General features: G+C 38.5%; 1 protein-coding gene across 3 annotated transcripts in view; it reads right to left on the bottom strand.

Moving 5' to 3' along the window:
• dpp6b (dipeptidyl-peptidase 6b) overlaps positions 1-22,540 on the bottom strand; it is a 112,308-nt gene that overhangs the window by 61,877 nt on the left and 27,891 nt on the right. The window contains exon 1 of one of the 3 annotated variants that reach the window (XM_057334874.1): positions 1,543-1,654. The exons of the other annotated variants lie outside the window; for them this stretch is intronic. Coding sequence (XP_057190857.1) covers positions 1,543-1,584 — 42 coding nt within the window. The 5' untranslated portion in view covers positions 1,585-1,654. Of the gene's footprint in view, positions 1-1,542; positions 1,655-22,540 lie in introns of those variants that run through there. 3 annotated transcript variants of the gene reach the window in all.

The following is a 22,540-nucleotide window of genomic DNA, read 5'->3' as shown; positions in this document are numbered from 1 at the left end:
CACAGCACAAGCTAAGATATATCAACAGCAATGAGTAAAGCAACTATGCTGATTTCTAGTGGTTATCACAGGAAACCACAATAGTGCATTACTGGTAAAATGATTTGGTTTAGCAACCAGAGTTTATAAAACAAAAGGGGATAAAAAGCAGTGTAGAAAAAAACACAGTCCTTTATACAGTAAAATTAAAGCAATCTTATTTTTGTAGGTGGTGCAATTAGTTCAAACATGCTAACAGGAAAGAAAATTGTCTATGATTACAGTTTAAATCTCAGATGATATTCCGCATACCTGGCTAAATATATATATATATATAAACATGTATATATATGAAAATAAGCTTTGTTAGCTGTTATTGTGAGTATGGCTTTGATGTTCACTCATTACTGAGAAGAGAAATCCAGCCACAAGACTAATCTGAATCTCAGAGAGAATCTCTTTTCCCCTAGAGTCCAATTCAAAGTGCAGATAGTCGTTTTGTAATCCTCACTTACTTAAGAAACTTTCCGGAGTGCAACAGAAAGCCGACATCCAAGGACACTTCTGAGGAGACATAGTTTACATTCTGGGATTTCTTTGCCTTTCATTTCACATACAGCATAGAATTGTTCACAGGGTTTGAATTCGTTTTTATCTATGAATGTCTAGATCTTTCAAAATCATTCACTGCTCATTTTAAACATTTTTTATAGTGATAGCACTCACAAAACGCAATTTCAATCTGATATATTTTTTGTTAGAGCATAACTTTTCACTATAGAAATTTCCATGACTTTGCCATGATTTTGAGATATAAAAATCATATTTTATCATAATATTGTTTAGGTTAAACTTTATACTAAGGTGCTATTTGTTAACAATTAGTTAATGCATTAGCTAACATGAACTAACAATGAACAATACTTATACATTTAATAATATTAATTCATGTTCATTTCAGCATTTACTAATACATTATTAAAATCAAACGTTGTCACTGTTAACAGTAGTTAATGCACCAACTAACATGAATAACTGTATTGACATGAACTAACATTACCAAGGATTAAGCAATGCTGAAAAACGAAATTGTTCATTGCAAGTTAATGTTAGCTAATGCATTTACTAATGTTAACTAATAGAACCATATTATAAAGTGTTTATAATTCCAACTTTTCCATGACCATGGGGAAATACTGCTAAAAATATATTTTACAAAGCAAAATATATTTATTTTTACATGTATGTTTTTTAGATAATATAAATTGAATAGATAATATTACTTTTATTTTTAACCTTTTTTTCTTGTTTTAGGCATAAATATAAAATGCTAAAATATACAATGCCAATGGGTTAAAAAACATACTTGCTTGAAGTCCCCAGAATATTTTCCTAATAATGTTAAACATATAGTACAGTTAAGCAAATAAAACGTGACCAGCCTACAATTAACAGACCAACATTTAACAATCGATTTAAGGAATGAAATGAAACAGCAGAGGGCCCAATTGTGTCAAACATGTGAAATGAGCCAATAAAAGCGCATGCTAAAATTTTACTTACATTCCACAACCTCTGGATTCTGGACAGCTTGCGTGTCTTCATGCTGTGAAGACGGTGCAGGATGACAGGAGGAGGCGTGTGGCAGAAATGCGGCCCAGGTGATGGGCTGAAGATCTTTTAATGACGACACACCCCGGTTTTAAGTGCACATGATCTGGATCCTAACCACACGCTGAGACTCAGCACTAACCCTGCCAAACACTCACATTAGAGGCCTCCCCGATGTCTACTGTAAGTGAGTGTGTCTCTGTCCAAGGTCCGTTTCTTACTTAACTGTTGACTGATCGACCTGTATATGAGTGTGTGCTGTCCGATGCTTTATGTAAGAAAGCAATAATTCAACCAAAATTCTGTTTTTAGTTTACTTACCTTCATGTCGTTTCAATCCTGTGACGTTCTTTCTTCCAAGAAACACAAAGTGAGACGTAAGTTCCTACAGTCCCAGCTTCTGTTATCCATACAAGCAAAGTATATAGCATTTATAGATCCAAGATACAAAAAGACACAGTAAAAGTGGTCTGTAACGCTGTACGTTCCGAGCCTTCTGAAGCGGTTGATAACTTTGAGTGAGCAACAGACCGAAATTTAAGTCGTTTAGTTGGTGTGACGTCATTGACTCTGTACATTAAACCACTGATTCTAACGTGTTACATCACTAAACACGGTTCAAATGCAACCACGAATGAGATTTGAGACAGACTAGCTTCACAGACTTTCGGATATCGTGTGTCTTCTAACAGTCATATGGACAGCTTATGTGGGTTTTTCTGTCCTTATCGCCACACTTTTATTGTATGGAAAACAAGCTTAGACATTATGCTTTACATCTCATATTGGGTTGTGAGGAGGAAAATTAACCTCATATTATTTAGGGGTACGTAAATGATTTGTAAGATTTATCTTTCTGTTGACTATCCCTTTAAATTTTGAAGATGGACGTACAGGCGTTTGTGTAAGTTCATACGGTGTATGCGCGCTGCTGTAAGACTAACTGACCTTTCTCAAGTACCCCTGAGATTATGTGAAACCCCTGCTAAGTGGAAAAGGGACACATGAGAACAGTATCAGGCTTCATCAGGTCAACGATGCCCAGGCTCTGACAGCCACAGATCAACGCACACAAACACACACACACACACACACGCACGCACGCACGCACGCACGCACGCACGCACGCACGCACACACACACGCACACACACACACACACACACACACACACACACACACACACTGACAGAAAGCTGTATCAGAGCGTTTCTCCAGCATCAGCATCAAAGCACTTACCCGGCCATTAGCCCCCATTTACACTTCAGCGCATATCAGCATTACAAAACTACAAGTCTAAACACTCAAACAAGCTCCTGCTAACCTCTTCACTTCAGCTGGTAAGTTCTGCTTATGCAAATGCATCGGATTCACTCTGCTACAGTGAAAAGAGGAGAGTTTTTCCACAGGTACTGGAACGGTGCACGCGACAATAACCGATGCCTACTCCAGGCCTGATGGAGAACTTAAAACGGCATGAAAGTGGATGAGAGAGTGCTGTTTTGTGAGTGTAATGGCTTGGCTTTGGATATTGTGGAAGAGGCAGTTTGAGTCTGTGAGCTGCCTGAGAAGATAATTACGTTCTTCAAAGAGTAGCGCTGCATGCAAAAACCATGCTGAGCTTGGAAAAGGACAAGTGAGACGATTAAATAAATGCCTATTTCACACAAAACTGCTTTTTACATAGTTTGAAGAAATTGCGAGTGGGGATTGGTTATTTCAAAATCAACACATTGATCAGTGTGCATCTGGTTGGTGAGGTGCATGTAATGCTGCTTTAGCACATACTTAGAAACGAATGTGTAGTATAATGCAATGTAAGTCGCTTTGGATAAAAGCATCTGCCAAATGCATAAATGTAGCACATTGCTACATATAAAATTTATAAATGTTGGATTATTCTTTATTATATATACTGTACATATAGATAACGTATTTACGAAACGCGCTCTGTAGAGCAGTTTGTCCGTTTAGTGCTACTGTAGAAACAACATGGCCAATTCAATGTAAGGGGTGGTAGATAGAAATAGCTCATTCTAAGGTAATAAAAACATACCGCTTCAGTATGTAAGGTCTTTAAACACCTCTGAAGACATAGTTATGTATATTATATTGCATTTCTGTCAATAGATCCTCCAAAAAAATACACATTGGACCTTTAATGTAAGAGACTTATTTTAAACCCCAACCCATATGAGTAATATCACGTGCCTTAAAAACATAGTTAAATAACAAACAAACAGCTTTAATTGGCATATTAGCAAAAAAATACTTTTTATGTTTAAAATCTTTTGGCGTGGAATAACAGCAGATGATGGAATTAAAAGGATACAAATTTGGAACAAAACCGTTTCATGTTGACTATGGGTTATTAAATATAATTGCTTTGATGTCTGCCTGTTTCTGAGCTCTGACTGAATGTTGTTTCAGTAACAGAGGAAAGGAGTATCAATTCAATTGCTTTGATGTGTTATCGCGACCCTGTAACTAGGGATGCACCGAAACGAAAATTCTTGGCCGAAGACGAACATGATGTGAAACACTTGGCCGAAGGCCGAAATAATACCGAACACCGAACATGGTTTTTTGCATTTCTTCTATTTATTAAGCTATTTTTTTCACTATTGCACAAACTGAATAGTCAAAATGTGCTTTTTATAATTTGTCTTGCTTTTCAATAAAATACAATACAACTTAATATAAAATTGAGCAAAACAGTAAATTCAAACAAAAAAATGAGCCCTCTCCCTTCATGAATAGCCTATATTAATTAGGCCTATAACTGACTGATAAAAGAATGTAATGTAAGTTACTCTGTACCCCTACAACAAAACACTTCATTAAAAAGTATCATTCCACATTAGGCATATAAGATAAAAACACGAATAAACTAAAACTGTTGGATTATTATAGGCTACATTGCAAAAAGATTTGAGAAAAAAAAAAAAACAAAAAAAAAAAATAAAAAAAAAAAAAAAAAAAAAACATTTCAGTTCACGTCTCTCCTCCAAACTCCGCCCACAAAAGCTGACTGTTCTCTCAGAAGGTGCACAGAACATACTTTTTTATTTTTCTCTAAGATGGTAGTAATTAAATAAAAGATGTATTAATTAGGTGACATCATTTCTCCCTCATACTTCATATTGCATTTTAATGTACTGTAATTCTTTTGCCTTTAATAGCACAGTCAGTCTGGTTATGAGAGGTGGGACTGTCTATACGGACACATGTGTTTAGTGGTCTGACTGTGAACGATGATAAGAATGACGATCACTGCAGTAAAATTTAGCTGAAGATGAATGATTTTAATTGCCTGTATTCAAAGAAGTCCTTTTCTCTGTTACTGGCCAAAATATACTGTATTGATTGTTTGGTATTTCAAACCTTAATAAAGGAATTTAAAATGTATTTTAATTCTCCCTATAGAAGCTTGTATATACAAAAACTGGTGAGTTGAAGGACTTTGCAAATGCATGACAAAAAAACAACCTGCCAGCTACAGCGAATAATGGCGTAAAAAATCTACCATCAGAACATCCTCTCAGCTGTTATAAGAGCTGCTACCTCCTCATATAAGCCTTCATTTAAACCAATGTGGACACTGAAACATTCAATACCTGCCTGTTGTATGTGAAGGTGGGTGAAGTGTGCTTGATAAGAGCTCTAGAACATAAGAGCTATGACTCAGACACGACATCATGAAAATTACCACCAAAATAACCTGAAGGATGCTCAAAATCAAATAAATTAGCACAAAATTAGCTGACTGTGCCATAAATACTGTGCTTGAACCCATTATCTGTTCTGATTTCTGAGAATTGTGCCCAAAAATGTTCTATATTTGTGTACTGTTTCATCTTGCTCTTTTGCCTATTTCACTTTTTTGACTACGTCGGGAAATGTATCAATAACAAAAGAGTACTGTGAGCAAGACATTTAAGAAGTTTATGATGTGTGCTTTAAAATGTATTTGATTCATAGACTTTAAATTGGTCAGTTTGTGTCATGATGTCACTGCATTCACAATCTGCAAAGATGATAAAATATGTAACAGTGACATAAACGTACTACTATGTCAAGATACAATGACAATACTATCAAATTCTTTTCTTTTAAGCAATGATGCACATCTATATAATCTATACATGCCAAATATTACAAAAACGAAGACTTAAGAATGTTTGCTATATATTTGTTTAAAGGGATAGTTCATCATTTACTCACCCTCAGGTTGTTTCAAACCTGTATACATTTCTTTCTGTTGAACACAAAGAAAGATATTTGGAAGAATGTTAGCAATTTTCAGTTCTGGACACAAAATTTTAGAAGAATTTAGGAAAACAAAAAATGATGGGGCACATTGACTACCATTTAATTTGACCTACAGTATGATAGTCAATGATGTCCCAGAAGTGAAAATTGCTAACATTCTTACAAATATCATTCTCTTTGTTAGAATTTTCAGTTTTGGGTAACTGTCCCTTTAAGGCTACACATCTTTACTTTGTATATCCAAATCCTTATTAAATATAGCATTTTCTATAAAGCATAAAACTCCTCACTGTCACCAAATGACAAATTCACATTTAAAGGAAAAGCACACAATGACATATGCAAAAATGGATTCACATTCAAACACATTTCTTTGTGTTTCACTACACAATGAGAGAATACAATCGTAAGCAAAACAGTGTCTGCAGTTTGATTCCTCTTGGTAAACAAAGTCAATAAATGACAACCTGTGTGACACGTCACATTATTTCTACATGGCTTCATCTTCACAAGCAAAAACAACTCCCATGCCTTGGGGAGACACAATACAGCCTTGCCTTTTCTATTCTAACCACAACACAAGACAGCACTGAAAAAAATAACTTGTACAATTTACTTAATAAAATCCTCGTAACAATTTGCACAATTTTTTAAAGTAAAATTTGCTTCTATAATTCAAGTACAGTTTACTAATCAGAATAAAGTAAATTCTACTTATTAAATACATTTAGTTTTTGTTAAAATATAAAGTAAATGTTACTTAATGTAAACAAAAAAAATACACTGAACAAAAACATGTGTCTACTCAAACTTCACAGATCACTTACTTTCATATTGAAATATACTATTTTTTTTACAACATAGATGGTCAAGTAAGAAACTAAGAAAGACTGGGGGTCTCTGTACTGGCATTAGCACAGATACTGCTCAATAAGTGATATAACACACTTCATGACTATCGTGCATCCCTCAGCCCCGCACCACTTTTCTGAACAACTGCAACAACTTAAAAATAATACCAAAACTCTCCTAAATCTCAAAGATAAATCAACAAAAAACACGAAACAAGTCTTTCTTTTTAGTGAATTTTTTTTAAATGACAGTTAATCTGGAAAATTAATCTCCTAATGCAGTCAGATACAAAGCATGCTGGGAACTACAGATCAACTGCCAAGGTCGAGTTATATCTACAAAAATTATTTATGTAGTCGCAACACAAAATATATAAGTAAACTTAATTTGACCAATTTAAACGGGTTTAACATAATAAAATTCAGTTGGATTTACTTAATCATTTGTTCAATTAAAATTACTCAAACAAAATAATTAAAATCTTAACCAAAATTAGTAGATTTTCTTCCCATGATCTTTACGTTATTCGAACTCAATTTTTTTGTTATAATTTTTTTGTTATAATTATATTTTATATTATAACAATTTTTTTGTTATAATTATATTAAGTATATTTTAATCATTTCTTTTCATAAAATCTACTAAGGCACATAATCATTTTTTTCAGGGAGGAAACTGATGTGTACAACATCTTTTTTTCAATTGCACAATAATTATCTTACAATATTAAAGTACAAGTTTATATATCTATATTGTATTAAAGTTTTTTGTTTCAAATGCAAATGCATGCCAAAAGGGTAAAGTCTATATGCAGCTAAAATGCTTTCAGGCTGTAACATGCATTTAAAAGATTTATCCACATGATCCTGGAAGGTTGTACTGCCCCCTGGTGATAACACTTTGCAGTTGTCACCTGAATGATGGCTTAAATACTTAAGCTTGTTTTTGGAAAAGAAAACAGCATCCTTCTGTAGTAAAATAGCACTGTAACCATAATTCAAACACACCTTCACATTCACCTTTTTGATTAATTGTCTGTTGAATATTGTCTTTTTGTGATTCAAAAAGAACGTTTTCAATACATACAGACATATTCAAAAATATTATATTAAATTATACATATAGAATTCATTGTATTTATTCATATACAGGGTCTCCTCAGACACAAGTAACCATCTTCTTCATGAAATACATTTAAAGCATGTTATTGAGCTGAAAGGTAGCTTATAATCAGTTTTCATAAAATTAGAAGTCACAACCTGATACGTAAATGTTAGGTATATTATAAAAAGGTCTCTCGGACCCTCAGCAGACATAAGAGTTTACTCATGCAACTTTCAACAGCATACATCTAGTAAACTTGTCACACACTCATCATTTGCTCATGAATCCTGCTAAACCAGTGTTAGATTAAGTACAGCTCAGGGCGCTTTGACTTTTTCTATCTGTGATGACCACGTGGACAAAATGATCCCTTTTGCTCATTAATATCAGCCTTAGGGGGGAAACACTGAACACTCATTACCTGACACACTCTATCCCCTTCACACTCATTGTTGAGAGTGGCTCAAAATAGATGTAACCTGGACCCAGAAATGGGTTTATATTAAAGTCTCATTTTCTGGTTTCATTTTGACTTGGTCTCCTTCCCTGCCTCTGTTAAATCAATGTCAAATGGATCTTCACAGTTTTCAGTTTTCAAATTGTCCATGTATAACACCTGCATTCACATTATTGTGCCATTTAAACATGAACTCATTCAAATTAAGTCAAATGTAGGACGGGCACACATTTTTGCCATCCAGTATTGACTGGATAGTGAAAAGTGGGGGATAGTGTACTAGAATGGGACCATGTGATTGGACATAGGTACATAAGGATTCCTAAATACACATTTTACTATGAATTTTTTATGTGGATGGATTACAGTGTTTATATAATAGTAAATATAGAAGAGTTCATTTCCAAAAAGAGATTTTTTTAAATCATGTTTTTTGAAAAGTTCTTTTTGGAAATAAACTCTTCCTATATATACACAGTGGGTACAGAAAGTATTCAGACCCCCTTAAATTTTTCACTCTTTGTTATATTGCAGCCATTTGCTAAAATCATTTAAGTTAATTTTTTCCCTCATTAATGTACACACAGCACCCCATATTGACAGAAAAACACAGAATTGTTGACATTTTTGCACATTTATTAAAAAAAAAAAACTGAAATATCACATGGTCCTAAGTATTCAGACCCTCTTTTGATCTAATACAGCCATGAGTCTTTTTGGGAAAGATGCAACAAGTTTTTCACACCTGGATTTGGGGATCCTCTGCCATTCCTCCTTGCAGATCCTCTCCAGTTCTGTCAGGTTGGATGGCAAACGTTGGTGGACAGCCATTTTCAGGTCTCTCCAGAGATGCTCAATTGGGTTTAAGTCAGGGCTCTGGCTGGGCCATTCAAGAACAGTCACGGAGTTGTTGTGAAGCCACTCCTTTGTTATTTTAGCTGTGTGCTTAGGGTCATTGTCTTGTTGGAAGGTGAACCTTCGGCCCAGTCTGAGGTCCTGAGCACTCTGGAGAAGGTTTTCGTCCAGGATATCCCTGTACTTGGCCGCATTCATCTTTCCCTCGATTGCAACCAGTCGTCCTGTCCCTGCAGCTGAAAAACACCCCTACAGCATGATGCTGCCACCACTGTTGGGACTGTATTGGACAGGTGATGAGCAGTGCCTGGTTTTCTCCACACATACCGCTTAGAATTAAGGCCAAAAAGTTCTATCTTGGTCTCATCAGACCAGAGAATCTTATTTCTCACCATCTTGGAGTCCTTCAGGTGTTTTTTAGCAAACTCCATGCGGGCTTTCATGTGTCTTGCACTGAGGAGAGGCCACTCTGCCATAAAGCCCCGACTGGTGGAGGGCTGCAGTGATGGTTGACTTTCTACAACTTTCTCCCATCTCCCGACTGCATCTCTGGAGCTCAGCCACAGTGATCTTTGGGTTCTTCTTTACCTCTCTCACCAAGGCTCTTCTCCCCCGATAGCTCAGTTTTGCCGGACGGCCAGCTCTAGGAAGGGTTCTGGTCGTCCCAAACGTCTTCCATTTAAGGATTATGGAGGCCACTGTGCTCTTAGGAACCTTAAGTGCAGCAGAAATTTTTTTTGTAACCTTGGCCAGATCTGTGCCTTGCCACAGTTCTGTCTGAGCTCTTCAGGCAGTTCCTTTGACCTCATGATTCTCATTTGCTCTGACATGCACTGTGAGCTGTAAGGTCTTATATAGACAGGTGTGTGGCTTTCCTAATCAAGTCCAATCAGTATAATCAAACACAGCTGGACTCAAATGAAGGCGTAGAACCATCTCAAGGATGATCAGAAGAAATGGACAGCACCTGAGTTAAATATATGAGAGTCACAGCAAAGGGTCTGAATACTTAGGACCATGTGATATTTCAGTTTTTCTTTTTTAATAAATGTGGGGACCAAAATTGAGGTCCTCATGGGCAAAAAAGCTAATAAATTGTACAGAACAATATTTTTTACAAATCTAAAAATGCAAAAAGTGTTCTATGATCTTTAGGTTTAGGGATAGGGTTAGGGGATAGAATATACAGTTTGTACAGTATAAAAACATTACGCCTATGGACTGTCCCCACGGGGATAGTCAACCAAAGCCTGTGCGTGTGCGTGTGTGTGTGTGTGTTTATATAAATAAACACACACGTGCACACACACACATACTGTATATTTATATATATGTTTACAGTTCCTGTTTCTATGTATGCAGCTCTTTCAGTTCTAATATACAGAAATCAGTACAGCCTGTCTCTACTTGCTGGAGCATGAGCTCCCCTGGTGGCCAGCAGGTGTTTCAGCAGGCGTCCATAACTCACAGGATGGTTTGCCCTGCTGTTACCCTACAGAAATCAATAGGCAAACTGTACACCAACAAGCGATAATGAGCTCCTCTCAGGTTCCCATTTGGAACAAATAAGCCCCAATTCTACCCTGACAAGGCAAAAGAGATTAGTATACAGTCCATTAAGTGGATTAAAAACTGAACCACACAATGGCTACACTAAAACAAACTTTTAATGTTGTAATTAAAACCATGAAATCTGCCAGTGGGATAAAAAATAAATTTGAATTAGGTACTTGAGAACTTTAAGGGATAGTTATCAAAAAATGAAAATTCTGTCATCATTTACTCACTCTCAAGTTGTTCCAGATCTGTATACATTTCTTTGTTCTGATGAACACATGCAGAGAAAGATATTTGGAAGAATGCTTGTAACCAAACAGTTCTTGGCCACCATTGACTACCATAGTATGAAAAATTACAATGGTAGTCAAAAGTGACCCAGAACTGTTTGCTGTCCTACATTCTTCAAAATATCTTCTGAACAAAAAAACATACAAAGAAATTGTTCCTACTATGGTAGTCAGTGGTGGCCAAGAACTGTTTGGAAATGTCTTGCTTTGTGTTCATCAGAATAAAGAGTAAAGCTCTTTGCACATAGTCCGAAAATTTTGTATGTGTCTTTTTCGTATTTGGCACTCGTTTGTACGGTGTCTCTGAAATGTCAAAACGCCTCTCAAAATGCTTGCAACAGATGCAAAAAAAACGCAGAAAATCGAACCCAGTCCGAATTTTTGGATGACGGACGAAAATATCGGAGGCAGTGGGTAAATGTGATTGACACAACGTGAGGTCGTATTTATTTTTTTACGTTCGGAAATTTCAGACGCAAATTTCAGACTCGATGTGCAATGGCCTTAAGACTCGAACCCAGGTCCCTGTGAACCATCTCTTTTATATCGGGAGCATGAACCACTGCACTACAGCTCTGAAACTGTTTTTAATAACATCATAAGAAAGACAAATTCAGTTATGTGACTCCAAACATTTGAGTGGCCGCGTGTGTGATGAAGGTCATGCATACTGTAAACGCGCTGGTTTTATAATTCCTTTTAGACAGTTCTGTTTTTCATTCACAGCTCTGGATATTGCCCGCTAGTCATATTACTGTTATTGGAACACTGTGGCCTTGGTCATATTAGGATGTACAGCTGCAGATACAAAAGACTGTTTATAATGTACAACCCTGAGCTGAACCTGAAAAATGTATCCAGCATACAGCTATTAAACGATACTAAGAGAACTCTAAATTCTATATATGGTTTTACACCATAAACTCATAGAAAACATGTTCAGAGAAAGATATCAGCTCATTTCAGACAAAAGTTAAAGTAGCACAGGGTTGTATATCACTGCTGGCCCAGTAAAACTCAGGAAAAGGGCTTACGGTGAAAGTAGGGAGGAAAGTGGAACAACGTAAGTAAACAGAGTGCTATTCTTAGCACAGAGAGGATGGAGATGTTCTCCAGCCTCAAAGAGGTCTGATAGAGAACATGTAAAGAAAGAATGAACTGGAGAAATTAGATTTAACAAGCAAGGCTTAGATTATTAAATCAACATGAATTAAAAATTGACTTCATTTACTTTTTGAGTTATATATTCCTGATCTTATTGTCAATTATTGTTATTTTAAGTATTAAAAATGCCTGTCAAACAAGATGGATACCATTAAAGGGAAAAGAAAATTCTGTCATGAATTACTCACCTTCTAGTTGTTCCAAACATGTATCAATTTCTTTGTTCTGTTAAACACAAAGAAAGATATTTGGAAAAATGTTAGCAACCGACAATTCTGGGGTCTCATTGACTACCGTAGTAGAAAAAAATTATTTATATTGTATATTGTATATAGATTGTTGTATAATTGTTGGGATCTGTTGAACACTACAATAGATATTTTGAGGAATTTAGGACAGCAAACAGTTCTGGGGCACCTTTGACTACCATTTTATATTTTTCTACTATGGTAGTCAATGATGCCCCAGCACTGTCAGTTGCTAACATTTTTCAAAATATCTTTCTGTGTGTTCAATCGAATAAAGACATTTATACAGGTTTGGAACAACTAGAGAGTGAGTAATTCATGACAGAATTTTCATTTTGGGGTAAACTATCCCTTTAAGTCCTACATCACATACTACATTTTCATTTATTATCTTTTCATTGTTGATGTGCATTATGTCACAATTCAGTGATGTGATGTGTTGTGGCGATGTTCTCTCTGAAAGCCTGCACATACAGCAGCTGTTCAAGGTGTCTGTCTCATTTACCATTTATTTATGTAGTAAATTGAATTGTGAACACGATAATACTAACAACCATTACTCATTCAGTCACCTCAGACAGGCAGCCCTGCTTTACAGAGAATTTATCACCCATTACATACAGCTAAACGCCTGTGAATCTATTTCCAGCGTGTATTTCAAAAACCACAGCTCTCAGACCTCTGCGATCGGTTGGCTGAATAAGGCAAGACTTTCCTACGCTGAGCTGGCTCATACTGATGGGCTGCCAAAACGTCCCAGGGGCGTGGCAGGAAATGACAGATAGGCTGTCATCGCAGCCGTGGGCGGGGCTGAGGACTGACTGATGGCCGTTGAGAAGCTCCGGGGTGGGTTGTAATGAGGGAGGTTTGGCAAGGAAAGCAGATCGATGCTCGGTGACAGCAAGCTCTCGAGGACCTGAAGACAACCACGATGTGTGAATGTAGAGACTGAGTGCCTGTCACCTTCACACACACATTCTTCGCACATGCATTCTTAAAAAAAAGGCAGAATTATTTGTGTCTGCAAATAACAGCTTTTAGTAGTACTAAATGAGAAAAAACATGTGAAAGTGGTGCAGAAATGCTATCAGAAGCCTGGCAAAGGAAACCTCAGATGATGACATGATATCACATCTGGCACTTCAGCTGATTTTGTGAAAGTCTGTGTCATCTGTAGATGATAATCTGTCCAAAGATTTAAAAAACAAGAAGCCAATGTGCAGGTTTCAGCCTCACCCTTTCGACCCAGAAACCATGGCAACGGTGTGGCAGAGGACCTATTGAGGGAAGAGGGAGCTGCTTTTGTGGCAGAGACAAGAAGATATTACGACAAAGAGCAGTCAAACTTTCAGGCCCTTCAGACTGATTTAATAGGTAGATCGGCAAAAGAACAGAGCCAGGTCTGCTACGTTTATTTGATTGTGGTGAAAGTTCAATTGGAGTGAACAGGAAGTGTCTATGCTTGTAAGGCAGGTTTGTCTCTCGGCTAAAAATTGATGAACGGTATATTAGATCAAGAAGAATGATGAGTTTTCTGGCTTCTATTAGGAGTGTGTTTATTTAATCAGGTTTTTCATTCATTTTTACAAATTGAAGGATGGTTCTGAGTAATGATTGTATACTGTAGATAACCTGCAGAGGCTGTTCCAAAAAAATTTGTTAGGTAGAAAATAACCTGTAACCCTAATGCTCGAGGTTGAGGTTCGTAAATAGAATTGGTTTTATAACTATAGAATAACAGAAAGGATGCTCTTTATTTTTCAGACCTCAAATACTGCAAAGATAACAAGTTCATATTCACTTTTAAGCAATACAACAATGAAAATGTTTCGTAATTTTTTCCACGGCTATACATTAGCATGGCCTAAAACATTGACAAACTTTGCATTTAGAAAATGTAACATGCAGTTTTTGTGACATCATTCTGCACGTCAGCTTCTTATTATCAGAAACACGTAGAACAAACATGCACATTTTAAGACACAAGTGGGTGTTTAATGGTCCAATGTGTAATTTTTCTGAGGATTTATTGACAGAAATGCAATATAATATACTTAACTATGTCTTCAGATGGGTATAAAGACCTTACATAATGAAACGTTATGTTGTTATTACCTTAGATTCCTACAGTATCTACATACACCATGTAACCCCTTACATGGAATTTGCCATGTTGTTTCTACAGCCGCACTAAACGGATAAACTGAGTGTATTGCGGAATGGAACAACCATTCATCCTTACAATTCCCATGCCTACAAATAACAAAAAACTGCACGAATAGAATTGTTGTTTGTGGAAAACGGACGGGTCGCATTGAAGACCTGGAAGTAAACGCCCACTGCTATGATTGGATAGCAGTTTGCCAAGTAAACTTAAGTTGGAGCCTTCTGTGAATTTGGTTAGACACGTAACAGACTTATTTCCCGGATGTGAAATACACATCAAAAGTATCACTAGAGGATGCCTGTGAAAACTCCTCAGTGGCTGTGCTACCCCCTATAGCTAAAGGTGAGGCCAAAGGGGAAGTAAACTTTGTACGAGGACTTGGAACTGGCTTTGCAGCCACACGTTCTGCCTCAAGCTCCATCTTGCGAATTGTAATATCCCTCTCAGCCTGCCTCTCAACTACCCGAAGCCTTATCATCTCTGCCTCACATTCCTGCTTCTTTATCAGAAGATCTAACTCTCTTAGCTTTAAGGAAATCATTGGATCTTGGGGCACAGCAGGGTCAGGTTTGGGATTTACATCCCCATCTATGTCCGACTGAACCCCAACATCATCACCATCATCGGACTGACAAGGCAAGATACCTTCTTCCATCAGCTTCTCCAACAACTCGTCTTTCAGTACTGGTTTAGCCACACCCTTCTGAACAGAAATATCAAAAAAATCTGCTATTAGTAATAGCTCCTTTACCGTAGCATGATCAAAAGCTTCAATAGTAGGTGCAATAAATGCAGTGAAATCAAACTCCATTATTTTATAGCCTCACTACACTTCTCTCAGAATGAGAGAAAAGAGTCTTCACCACCAATCTTTTAACAGGCACACAAGCCTTTACCTTGTTAAATGCAAATACGAAGGGACGAGCCTCCACTTGTTATGTGGGAATACGAACGGGCGCGGACGAGCCTCCACTTGTTTTATTCCTCCCCCGGTCTAGGGTTGGGAGAGGTATAACTTTTAAAGTAAATAGGAAAGTAAAAACAAATGATGAGAAGCCACCTCAGCCTCTGCCCCAGAAAAGTCGCGTTACACAAGTTTATAGAACAAAAATGTATTTTATTTGGTATAGCATGGAAGCTTAAGCTCAGGAGAGGGGTAAGCCAAAATAATAAACAAAAAAGAGAAACTAACTATTTTAGGGGGGGGGCTGTCTTACCTAAACACACAAGAAAATAATCAACATAACTCTTATCTTAACTCCCTTACTGACCAAACACATAAGAAAATTAGGTTAAAACCAAAAGGTTGGCATCCTCTACCCACAACTACCAAGAAGAGGGAGAAAGGTCTATATAAAATTAAAAAAAAAACAATTACATTTTAAATACCAACAGGGTACTAAAGTAAGACTTTCCAACTTCCCAACTGGAACTGAATCACATCAGACTTACAGCATTACGTAACCACCATTAGGCCAAACATAAATGTTCAACGCAATATTGAGGACCACCTATGGTCTGATGCAGAGGTGAGGCAACTCTGTCTGCCAGTGTCTCTGACTTCTTTTATACCAGGATTGTGTCCTACACCACATGCAAAGTTAACAAGCATCAGCTGGTAGCAATCTGGGCTGCAGGGAAGCAAAAGAGAGGGAGAGAAAAACACAACAATAGCACATGGCAGCAATAAAAACAAACACACCCCCACAGGGTAATACGGACCATGAAACTATTATACGTCTCTGGGACGTAACAATGGCAAGTGTTACATTCCGGGAAAGCTTTGCGTATAGTTTGTATAGCCTATAGTTGTATGGTGTTTAATGATCTGACCGTACCTGTCAGCATTAGAGACTCGTGATCGCGAACCGGACAGAAGATCACTGCGATCGCGTGTCTCAAATGTTATGAGATTTTCCATGATAAATAAGCAAACGGGAGACTCCCGGCCAAAACGACAGTGTTGGCAGATACGGATATGACCCAGCACCCGAAATAATAACGAAACACTTCAACAAAGCCTCCATTATTCGCAAACGGTGGATAAAAATTATATATGAGCCCGCCAAATCACAGAGATGCTGATTCGTATGGGATTAAGATCACAGACAACCTATGCAGTTATTACAAATGACTAGACGTCCCCAGGTAATACTAATCCCTTGCGAATAGGGCTATCAGGGCATATCAAGTGATCTCTAACAAAGCAATAGTGACGTATAGTACAAAAATGTTTTACTCACATAAGATTGCTGCGCCATTCCTATCGGATCCAATATTGACGGCACAGCACTGCTTTTTAATTTTAGTCTTTAGTCAAAAAATTGGGTCATCATATATTTAAGGTTTAGGCTTTTACCTGTCAATAATACAACTGCTAAATACTTGTAAATTAAGTAAAATGATCAGGTGTGAATTGAAGCCACCATTAAAATACTATCAGTCATAGAAAAGCTTCTAGTCTGTTTTTTCTCACTTGCAAGACTACAATAAAATTGTACTTGTATGTTAATGAAATTTTGTTAGACTGGTTTTCACACTGAGATTTGCTTAAATAATATTAAATTGTACTGCAGGTTATTTTTATGGTATATGCTTTAGTTTTTTTAGTGATTGTGTTGTGGTGGTACATTTTACAAGTATTACCATGCTTTAGTTACAATACATACACTAAAATATGCAGATGCACTACAGCTCCCCCTAGTGTCTTCTATAGAGATGTGCAATAATTGCGATGATCTGAAACCATCGCGATGAGGTCAAACAATCGCGATGAGACAATTATTTAATAATCGTGACATCCCTACCACTGACTGCGCAATATTTTGCGATCTTTAACTGCATGTTTATTGCTTGCTCCCTCTATCTGATTCCGCGCAACTTGTGTTACTTCAGTACTGTCATGCGCGAACCAGTGGGCGGGGCTAGAGAAGTAGTCATTGATATTTTTCTGTGGAGGCGGTGTTCAACCTATCTATAGGTGCATTCCAGGACCTGGCGTTTGCTGTGCCCGGTGTCAATAACGGTTGTAATTTCAGTAACAAGGGCGTTTTCAGTTCTGACACTTACAGGATGTTCGCTTGATTACAATTCCATCTTATATAACAAAAGCACGGGTTAAAATTGAGGTCTTAATTCATTGCCCCTTTAACTACTAGTCTCACTGACTAGCAATTAGTTAGGACTAATCAGTCTTACTTTTTATATTTCAATTAGCCCAATCTACCTTTTTATGTAACTGATTTAAAGAAGGTATGACAAGTCTTGAAGAAAAAAATGAGATAACTAACTTCAAAGACTAGTCTAAGCAGTTTATGCAACCGGCCCCTGATGTCTGTACTGCCTGTGAGGCTTAAAGCAGCCGATTATCCACCCACAATCATCTGTCTGCAATAAAAAGGGCTACAAACCATTTTTGCCAAATAAGGGTCAAACCAAAAAGCATCAACTAATGTTATACAGGTGGAGCATGTTATTATATAATTATCTGGACAGCAAAGGCAATACTTGTGTGTCTGTGTCAGTGTGTTTAGTCAGTGGGGAGTGTTTGTACATTCAAACTGGAGTGTACCGCTCAGCATGACAGCTGGGGCTTAATATGACAGGCCCGGATTGTTGCTGCCTGCCGTCTGTTCGAATGAGGCATTTCACAGAGTCACATTTCAAACGGGCAGAGCCAGTCTTTCCAATCAACTTCCTCTCCACACTCAATCAAACTCAATTCCGAACACATGACGAGATTATTATTGGACGAGGCAGGACGGTCTTAAAGTTTGGTGGGATTTCTGCTGTTCAGCTGCAGTCTATATTTAACCTCTATTGAAATCAAAGATGCCCGTTGGCTGATCTTTGCAAGTGACAGACACTTGAAGAATTCACAGCAAACCGCGTGCGACGGCAAGCGAAAAACTGCGAAACAATCACGTTTGATGAGGAAAATGAAACGCTTTGTGTTGTGCCAGCTTAGGTAAAAATAAAACTAAAACTTATTTCTAAATCTAGTATGTAAACGAGAACATAGAAAGCCAAGAATAACATTTCTTAAGTGCACAGCTAGTCCTGAGGGAGACAGTTACAACTGTATCAGTGATACGTCTCTCTCACGCTGAGCCACTCGGAAACAAAACATGCTTCAGCATTAACAACCTGTTCTGCCATTATCACAGTTGGAAACACAAGACATACTGTATAAACTCTCAAATGTAACATTCGAGAGCAACTGACACAGCAACTGTGACTTATTTGAAATATTTATGTTAGTTTCTCTTTGGTCTTAACTATGAAACATCTCTACAGATCAAAGGCATCTGCATCATGGTCATTCAATGACTTAGACGCATTTTAGCATTAAAAGCACCTTTCAAAGAAACTGATATGTTAGCCTTGAGGTTGTCTTTAAGCTTGTGTGCCTCAAAGCAATGACAAAATTCACATTAAGAAGATAAAAGCATTCAAATTGTAGAATCTCTTACACAAAATGTTCTGCACTTCAGCTTCTCATATAATTTACTAGGTGAATGGCACATGATATGTGCACTAGAGAATGACTAAAACAGTACAAATATGCTTTCCATTGGTATATTTCCATTTTAAAAAGGGGGGAGCTACTAAATACACTTCAGTGGGACGTAAAGGGATAGTTCACCCAAAAATGAAAATTCTGTCATCATTTACTCACCCTCTTGTCATTTCAAATCTGTATGACATTCTTTCTTCTGCAGAACACAAAAGAAGATAACTTGAAGAATGTTGGTAACCAAACAACGGCGGAACCCATTCACTTCTATTATATGGAAACAAAACCAATGCAAGTGAATGGGTACCGCCATGGTTCGGTTACTAACATTCTTCAAAATATCCTCTTTTGTGTTCTGCAGAAGAAAGAGGATGAGTAAATGATTACAGAATTTTTGGGTGAACTATGTCACGGCGGTGCAAAGGAGTCAGATGCAGGAGATGAAGGCAAAAGAAAAAGGTTTATTTAAACCCGGGTGAAACAACCCAGAACACAGGGGGGGATAAGTAGAAATGATAGTCTATGAATGAAGACAATATAAGAAAAAAGAAAGAAAAGAAAGAAACAAACTTAACAAACTATCACAGAGCAGAAAAAAGTCACTTTAGTAGACAGGATAAAATACAGTAGCCACATCTACATACTGCAGAGAGAATTGTTTAGCTTTCAGACAAAAAACCATCACAGTCCCATTTGTGAACAGACCACCAAATCCTCACACCTAAAGGATTTTGCCTCGTGTAGTAAAATGGCTGAATGACTTGAATATGCCCCAGAGAGATGTGATGTAACCAAGAGATTAGAATGTGGATTAATTTCTTGGAACTGATCTAAACGCATTGAAAAGCACATCCACCCAGACAGTGTGCATTCGCTGAAGCTTAAAAATCTTTTATTCGTCTATTGTAGGAAATTTTAAACAGCATTCTCATTTTGAATATGACTTAATGTAATTCTGTGCAATGCCATTTGTGACATAATACCATGTTGGTATAGTTACACTTAATAGCGTATACATAATAGAGAATTAAGCCTACAATTGAGTGTAATATTTCAGCACAGATGGTATTATTTTCACTGGTGTGTGGAAGGGTAATTAAAAGGATTGTGTCGATCAACCTACTCAAATGTCCTAACACGAGCTGAGTCATGTGGCTATGTTAAACTAGTGATGCATATGAAAACCAACAGTTGGACCCGGAGGCTCAGCCGACGAGACTTTAATCAAAACACGCAAGCCACAAACCTCCTGTCTTCAGGCCCTTGGTTGATGTTATCTAGCCAGTCGCATGGGGTGGACGCTAGACAAAGCCAGACTGTTTGAGAGCCACCCCCCAGCTGAGCATACAGTAGCAGTTAATATGTTTCTCTTCATTAATGGAACCGTATCCACAGGCTTCTGTCCTTTTAAATGTCATTCTTTCCCGGTCCAGCCACCTATGGATAATTTAATTAAGGTCACCTTATTGGCTTACAGCCCTGCTGAACAGAACAAAGCACTACGAGATGAAAAACTTGGTGTGATATTTCCTACACTGACAGGATCAGAGAGTATAATGGCATTCTATTGATAGAAAAAAAATGATTATTTTGATAGTGTGACAACATTTTAAAACACAGCATGTCAACACTTTATTTACACCAAGTGTAAGTAACCATATTTGTTGCATTTTATTCCAAAATTTGTGATATGAAGCTGATAAAGAGGCTCTAAAGTGGGGATATCTAGTCAAATCAATCTTTTAAATACAAAAAGTTAATGATGGGGATGTACCTTTACTCTGAAATGTAACTACAAAATTATAAACGCAGCACTTGTTTTTGCCCCCGTTTTCCATGAGCTGAACTCAAAGATCTAAGACTTTTTCAATGTACACAAAAGTCCTATTTCTCTCAAATTTTGTTCACAAATCTGTCTAAATCTGTGTTAGTGAGCACTTCTCCTTTGCCGTGATAATCCATCCACCTCACAGGTGTGGCATATCAAGGTGCTGATTAGACAGCATGATTATTGCACAGGTGTGCCTTAGGCTGGCCACAATAAAAGGCCACTCTAAAATGTGCAGTTTTCCTGTATTGGGGGGGTCCGGGGAGTCTGAAAACCAGTCAGTATCTGGTGTGACCACCATTTGCCTCACACAGTGCAACACATCTCCTTCGCATAGAGTTGATCAGGTTGTTGATTGTGGCCTGTGGAATGTTGGTCCACTCCTCTTCAATGGCTGTGCGAAGTTGCTGGATATTGGCAGGAAATGGAACACGCTGTCGTATACGCCGATCCAGAGCATCCCAAACATGCTCAATGGGTGACATGTCCGGTGAGTATGCTGGCCATGCAAGAACTGGGACGTTTTCAGCTTCCAGGAATTGTGTACAGATCCTTGCAACATGGGGCCGTGCATTATCATGCTGCAACATGAGGTGATGGTCGTGGATGAATGGCACAACAATGGGCCTTAGGATCTCGTCACAGTATCTTTGTGCATTCAAAATGTCATCAATAAAATGCACCTGTGTTCGTTGTCCATAACATATGCCTGCCCATACCATAACCCCACCGCCACCATGGGTCACTCGATCCACAACATTTGACATCAGCAAACCGCTCACCCACACGACGCCATACACGCTGTCTGCCATCTGCCCTGCACAGTGAAAACTGGGATTCATCCGTGAAGAGAACACCTCTCCAAAGTGCCAGACGCCATCGAATGTGAGCATTTGCCCACTCAAGTCGGTTACGATGACGAACTGCAGTCAGGTCAAGACCCTGATGAGGACGACGAGCATGCAGATGAGCTTCCCTGAGACGGTTTCTGACAGTTTATGCAGAAATTCTTTGGTTATGCAAACCGACTGTTGCGGCATGATAATGCACGGCCCCAACATTCCACAGGCCACAATCAACAAGGCTGTGTGCTTCAAACCTGGAGTGGTGGAAGTCCATAGCTTCCCAGTCCCAAGCTGGCGGTGGTCCGTTCCCCACTCAGGACCATCGTTCCCTGCGTTTTCGTGGGCACCATCGCCCTGGGGGACTCAGCCCCTCCCACCTCAAGCTCCATTGGTCCTGCCCCTCCTACCAGTCTCCAGGGCAAGAGAGAGCCGAGGGAGCCCTGGCATCGGACTCCTCCAGTGCGGAGCTGGCCACGCCCCCCACCGCATCCCTGCAGCCTGCCATAAGCGCTGTAGGCCGCAGTAAAAAGAAGAAGCGGAAGAAGGGGTCGCTGTCAGCGGCGGCATCCAGTCCCGGTCAGGCCGCAGCCCCGGCACCCAGTCCGGTCCAGCCGGCGCTTCAGCCAACAGTCCAGCCGGCGATCCAGCCAGCGAACCAGCCGGTGATCCAGCCATCACCCAGTCCAGTCCGGTGCAGCCGCGGGCATCAAGCCCGGCCCAGCCGGCATTCAAGCCGGAGTCCAGTCCGGTCCAGCCGGCATTCCAGCCGGAGTCCAGATCCGGTCCAGCCGGCATT

The sequence above is a fragment of the Triplophysa rosa genome, linkage group LG5 (genome assembly GCF_024868665.1).
Source record: "Triplophysa rosa linkage group LG5, Trosa_1v2, whole genome shotgun sequence".
Taxonomy (NCBI): Eukaryota; Metazoa; Chordata; class Actinopteri; order Cypriniformes; family Nemacheilidae; genus Triplophysa; species Triplophysa rosa.
The sequence above is the reverse complement of the archived record's forward strand: the minus strand, read 5'-3'. Positions and strand labels throughout refer to the sequence as shown.